The following is a 6,866-nucleotide window of genomic DNA, read 5'->3' on the forward strand; positions in this document are numbered from 1 at the left end:
GCGACTGGGATGAGAATCAGCACCTCCAAGTCTGAGTCCATGGTTCTCGCCCGGAAAAGGGTGGAGTGCCATCTCCGGGTTTGGAGGTCATTGGGAAGGCTATGTCTCCCAGCTGGCCTGGGAACGGCTCGGGATCCCCCCGGAAGAGCTGGACGAAGTGGCTGGGGAGAGGAAATTCTGGGCTTCCCTGCTGAGGCTGCTACCCCGGCGACCCGACCTCGGATAAGTGGAAAAAGATGGATGGATGCATGGATGGATGGATGGATGGATGGATGGATGGACAAAATTAACCATGCATGAACCACAGCAAACTACACACCTGCAAATCAGATGGAAAAAATAAAGGGAACATTGTTTAGGGGTGTCCATAATTAAGTTAAAAGTTAAAGTACCAATGATTGTCACACACACACATTAGGTGTGGCGAAATTATACTCTGCATTTCACCCATCACCCTTGATCACCCCCTGGGAGGTGAGGGGAGCAGAAAGCAGCAGCGGTGTCCGCGCCCGGAATTAATTTTTGGTGATTTAACCCCCAATTCCAACCCTTGATGCTGAGTGACAAGCAGGGAGGTAATGAGTCCCATTTTTATAGTTTTTGGTATGACTCGGCCGGGGTTTGAACTCACAACCTACCCTCTTTTAGGGCGGACACTCTATACGCCGATAGGGAGAAGTTTTTATTTACACGATGAGTTGGGTGTGTCTCGACCTCCGCGGCAGAGGCTCTGCTGAACCCCTGGGGTTCAATCGAACCCAGTTTAAGAACCACTGGGTTCAAGAGTATGTTGGTACACTATATTACCAAAAGTATTTGGCCACCCATCCAAATGATGAGAATCAGGTGTCCTAATCACTTGGCCCGGCCACAGCTGTATAAAATCAATATATACACACACACACACACACACACACACACACACACACACACACACACACACACACACACACACACACACACACACACACACACACACACACATCCCCGCGAGCCTTTTGAGATCTGAAGTCTCATGGTTGGCAAGTCCATATTTGGCGTTGCTCGGAACCATGTTGTACCGCAAATAACCACCATATACAGTACACTATAACATTTGATGTTATTTTACCTTTAAATAAATCTAACAGCACAGTTGGGAAAAAATATCTCTGGAAAAACATGCTTCCTTCTGGCTGAAAAGGTGCATATGAGCTTCGGCTACGATAATTTGTCATTTCCGGTCGGACACGAGGTGGAGGAGAGACGCGGAACTACCAAACATTTGGAGTGAATTTGGCGGCGGCGAGAGTATCTAAATCTGTTTTGGCGGTTGAGCATAAGCTGTTTTGTGACTGGATCGAGATGGAAGGGGATAGTGACGGGATGTATGAGGATAGTATGGAAATGGATAGGACTAGAGGGGAGAGAGGAAAGAAGGGGAGAGGAGGGAGTGAAGGAAAGGCGAGTACTAAAAGAGTGCATGAAGACGATGAAGAGGTTGATAAGAGGAAAAGGGTTATGATGGATGAATATAAGATAATTTATACATTTAAATCAAACCAAGATATGAATGACATTAGTTTGATGACTCTGGTTAAGGGATTAAAGAAGGACATTGGAGAGGTGGAGATAGCGAAGGTGCTCAGGGACGGACGGCTGTTGATTAAATGCAAAAATGGAGAGCAAAAGAACAAAGCAATGCGATTGCAAAAACTGTGCAACAAAATAATAAAGGAAAAAATCGAAGTGGGAGAACGGAAGGGGGCAAGAGGAGTCGTGACAGGAATCCCAAGAGGAGAAAATTTAGATGATCTGAAAAGAGAAATAAAAGGAGGAACTGTCACTACGATGAAAAGATTGATGGCATTTAGGAACGGTGAAAAGACTGAGAGCGAATCCGTGCTAGTGCAATTTGCAGAGGAGGTCCTACCAGAGAGAATCATGATTGGGTATCTAAGCTTCTATGTTAGAGCTTACGTGCCACACCCAGTACGTTGTTTCAAGTGCCAACGCTATGGGCACATAGCTAGTGTGTGTAATGCTAAAATGAGATGTGGAAGGTGTGGAGGGGAGCATGAATATGGACAATGTGGAGAAAATGAACAGGTCAAGTGTTGTAATTGTGGCGGGAATCACACAGCAGCGTATGGGGGCTGCATCATAAGAAAACAGGCAACAGAAGTACAGCAAATCAGAGTTGAACGAAATATTACTTATGCAGAGGCAGTTAAAATAAGAAATCAAGAAAGTGCAGAACAGGACAGAAGTGAAAATAGTTCAAGAAATAAAAAACAAGAGGCAGCAAATACAGGAATTTCCATGGATAAACTAGTTGTATTCCTGGCTTATGTAATAAATTGTACAGAACAGGCTAGAAACAAGACTGAGAAAATCAAAATAATTGTCAAAGCAGCAGCAAAGTTTTTAAATTTAAAAGAATTATCCTGGGAACAGGTGCAAGGTGAGCTACAGAGAGTAGACGAGACCGAGTCATGTTACCACAATCCAACGCCATGTTAATTGTTCAGTGGAATGCCAGAAGTCTGATAGCAAATGGACAGGAATTAAAGGGATATATTAATAATATGAAAAATAAACCACATATAATATGTATTCAAGAAACATGGCTGAAGCCAAAATTAAACTTTATAATAAAAGGATATATAACGATACGTAAAGATAGGAATGATGGGCAAGGAGGAGGATGTGCCATATTTATTAAGGAAGATATGCATTATTCAATATTAAAAGTAAAACAAGAACTAGAGATAGTAGGAGTAGAAGTATGGAATAATAAAGAAAGATACAAAGTACTAAACTTCTATAATCCATGCAAGAAATTAGAAATTCACCAACTAGAAACAATAATGGAGCACTGGAGTGGCAATATTATTTGGTGTGGTGACTTTAATGCACATAGCACAATGTGGGGTGAAAGGGATGACTGGAATGGGGATACATTGGAAGCACTTTTGGAGGAAAAAGAACTGGTGTGTGTGAATGATGGGTCGGGAACAAGGTTAGATGTCGTCACGGGTAAAGAAACAGCAATAGATTTAACACTAGTGTCACAAGGGTTAGCAGGAAAGGTGGAGTGGGAAGTAAATAAATACAGCACAATGGGAAGTGATCACTATCCAATCGTCATTCACATAAACATAAATCATAGGACAGAAAGCACTAGGATAGAAGGAAGATGGAAGTATAATCATGGTGACTGGGAGAAATTTAGGGAAATTACCGACATAACTTTAAAGGAAGTAGATATAAATCAAGATATTGAACAATTAAATACAGATATTACAAAGTGCATAATAGAAGCAGCCGAACAGAGCATACCAAGGAATAGTATAGGGAGAAGAAGGAAGATAGTGCCGTGGTGGACACAAGAGTGCACAGATGCAATACAAGAACGGAATAGAGCATTTAGAATATTGAGAAGAACACATAATTTCCAAGACATGATCCAGTATAAAAGGCATCAAGCTAGAGTAAGGTATGTTATTAAAAAAACAAGAAAACACCATTGGAGAACTTTTTGTGAAACACTAAATAGAACTACTCCTTTAAGCCAGGTGTGGGGAATGATCAAGAGAATGTCAGGGCTCAGAAAAGAACATAAAAATCATGTGATGAAAGATGGAATGCGGAGTGTGGTAGGAAATAAAGAAAAAGCAGAACTTTTAGCAAAAACCTTTGTTAAAGTCCACAGTAATGATAATTTGAAAAATGTAGAAAAACAAAAGAGAGAAGAAACAATTAGTGTAAATATTGAGGAAATGAAGGAAGACAACGATAATAGTTTTATCAACACTGTGGATATGACATTTTCTTTGGATGAAATGGTTCGAATTTTAAAAAAAGTTAAAAATACGACGGCAGGGAAAGACCTGGTGAGTTATCAAATGATCAAAAATTTAGGTAGCATCGGCAAAGAAGTGGTCTTGAAATTATATAATAGGATATATGAAGAAGGAAAATTACCAGATGAGTGGAAAACAGCTGTAATAATTCCAATATGCAAGCCAGGGAAAGATCCGGAAGAGGCAGGAAATTATAGGCCGATTGCATTGACCTCAAATTTGGGCAAAGTAATGGAAAAAATGATTAATGAAAGATTAATATATTATTTAGAGTCAAAAGAAATTATAAAAAACTACCAAAGTGGTTTTCGCAAAGCAAGAAGCACAAATGACCCAGCAGTGCAGCTGGAAGAGGAAATTAGAAAGGGACAAATAAATAAAGAAAGTATAATTGCGGTATTTTTTGACATAGAGAAAGCGTATGATATGTTGTGGAAACAGGGGTTGCTGATGAAACTAAATAGGATTGGGATTAGAGGAAGAATGTACAGATGGATAAAAGACTTTTTAACAAGTAGAACATTATTAGTAAAGATAGAAAATGAATATAGTAGAGAATACAAAGTGGAAAATGGGACCCCACAAGGGAGTATAATAAGTCCAGTACTATTTTCCATCATGATAAATGAAGTTTTTAGTGAAGTGGAAGGGTTAGTGGAGGTGGCATTGTTTGCTGATGATGGAGTGATGTGGAAGAGAGGTAGAAATACAAATTATATAGAAAAGAAGATTCAAAAAGCGGTAAATAATGTTCAAGACTGGGGGACGGCTTGGGGTTTAAGATTCTCTGTTGGAAAGACAAAAGTCATACATTTTACGAAGAGGAAAATACAAAACAAGCTCCAAATAAAACTCTATGGAGAAAACATAGAAGAGGTACAAGTTTTTAAATATTTAGGAATATGGTTTGATAAAAATATTAACTGGTCAACCCACATCAGCAAGATAATGGAGAAAAGTAAAAAGGTGTTAAATATAATGAGGGCTTTGAGGGGTAAAGATTGGGGGGCTGATAGGTTAACATTGAAAACAATATATATCACTTTAATTCGGTCTGTTATCGACTACGGATGCATTATTTATCGATCTGCTTCAAAAACTCTACTTGAGAAAATAGACCGGATCCAGTCGCAGGCGTTAAGATTATGTTGTGGAGCTACTAAATCTACTCCAGTGGCAGCATTACAAGTAGAAATGAATGAAAAACCTTTGGACATGAGGAGAGATCAACTCTCAGCAGTTTATTGGGCAAACTTAAAAGGATCCAAGCAAGGACATCCAACCCGTCAAGTGCTAATAAATTGCCAAGAAAAAGGGAAGAAAAAAATGAATAGTTTTGGGTGGATAATAGGAGATATATGTAAAAAAACACAAATTGACAATATTAAAGTGAGCCCTACAGTACCAATTCCTGCAATACCACCGTGGATGTATGAAAACCCAAAGGTAGACATGCAGTTACTGAAGAATAGACATTTAAATAGTTACCAAATAGAACAACGGATTGAGGAAATGTTTTTTGATAATATTATGATATACACAGATGCATCAAAAACTATAAATAGTAAAGTAGGAGCTGCTGCAGTTATCCCACAGAGAAATATAGTGTTGAATAAAAGAATTAGTGATAAACTATCTGTTTTTACGGGGGAATTGGTAGCAATTTATATGGCAGTTAACTGGATAGAGGAAAACAAAGCTAGGAAAGTAGTCGTGTGCTCGGACTCCAGCAGTGCATTGACGAGCATAAAAAACATAACATCAGAAACAAGACTAGATATAGTTTATGAAATAGTTCAGGCAATCTACAGAATAAATAAAGCGGGAGGTGTGGTAACATTTCTCTGGGTTCCTGCTCATGTAGGAGTTGAGGGAAATGAGTTAGCTGATAGATACGCAAAACAAGCAACCACTAAAACAGAAGTAAACATGGAGATTAAGCACAGTAAAGAAGAAGTGAAGAGCATAATTAAGATAGAACACAATAAAAAGTGGCAGGATAATTGGAATAAGGAAACAAAAGGTAGAGAGTTTTACAAAGTCCAGAGGAAAGTAGGTGTAATGAGAGGAGGGGGTAGAAATAGGAAAGAAGAAGACATTATTACTAGAATGAGATTAGGCCATACATATCTAAATAGTTCACTAAAATTGATAGGCAAACATACTACAGGGCTGTGTGATTTTTGCCACCAGATAGAAAATGTTGACCATGTCTTAATACAATGTAGGAAATATAATAGAGAAAGAGAAATACTGGAAAATAAGTTAGCAAAAGAAAATATTAGGTTAGAAGTGGGAGATATATTAGGATTGCATTCAGAAAACATAGGATATAAAGCAATATACACATATTTAAAAAACACTGGGTTAAGTAAAAGAATATAGAGTAGGGATCCACCTCGGTCCACACTCCATTACAGTAGGTGGCGGTAATGCACACCAGAAGGTTGCTTGCCAACCGCCATAAAAACAAAAGAAGAAGAAGAAGAAGATTTGTCATTTCCTATCTGGCAACCCAGATCAACCAGAGAGGGGAGGACTGCTCAGTCAACATTATAGTCGAACAGCTGTACTGATTCACAGTGAACATTACAATGTATACCTCACATATTTGTCTTTTCTAAAGCTCAGGAAGCTGAAGTGAAGTTTAAAGCATTGGAGTGCTACCGGACACAAAGGTTTCGGACTTGTTACAACATGGACGACAACTGCTATGCTAAGATGGCGACTTGTGGTAAAAGACAAGAGTCAGCGTCACCAACTACCAGCAAATCATCAATGGAGAAAAATGGGAACGTTGCAGATAAAGGTGAGTGAGTCGATGGACTACGGCGTCTTTTGGAAGCTATCTTAAGCCGTGATATAAGCGTTAATGAGAAATTAGCAGACGTTGTTGAACAAGTTAAACAAAGAGCAGCCATGTTGTTAGCCTGAACACCACAATCTCAATGGAGTTCTAATCAGAGGGAACAAAAATATGTCAAAGCAATGCGACATTTTCTACTCAAACTCTACTTACTA

General features: G+C 39.0%; 1 protein-coding gene across 5 annotated transcripts in view; it reads left to right on the forward strand.

Moving 5' to 3' along the window:
- Positions 1-968: 968 nt before the first annotated feature.
- The window catches only part of LOC133554611 (zinc finger protein 135-like), a 42,717-nt gene continuing 36,819 nt past the window's right edge, over positions 969-6,866 (forward strand). For 4 of the 5 annotated variants that reach the window (XM_061903562.1, XM_061903578.1, XM_061903587.1 and 1 more), the window contains exon 1: positions 6,343-6,654. In XM_061903562.1, the coding sequence (XP_061759546.1) occupies positions 6,543-6,654 (112 nt within the window). In that variant the 5' untranslated portion in view covers positions 6,343-6,542. Of the gene's footprint in view, positions 1,184-6,342; positions 6,655-6,866 lie in introns of those variants that run through there. The other variant, XM_061903569.1, reaches the window with a different exon arrangement.

The sequence above is a fragment of the Nerophis ophidion genome, linkage group LG01 (genome assembly GCF_033978795.1).
Source record: "Nerophis ophidion isolate RoL-2023_Sa linkage group LG01, RoL_Noph_v1.0, whole genome shotgun sequence".
NCBI classification, from domain to species: Eukaryota; Metazoa; Chordata; class Actinopteri; order Syngnathiformes; family Syngnathidae; genus Nerophis; species Nerophis ophidion.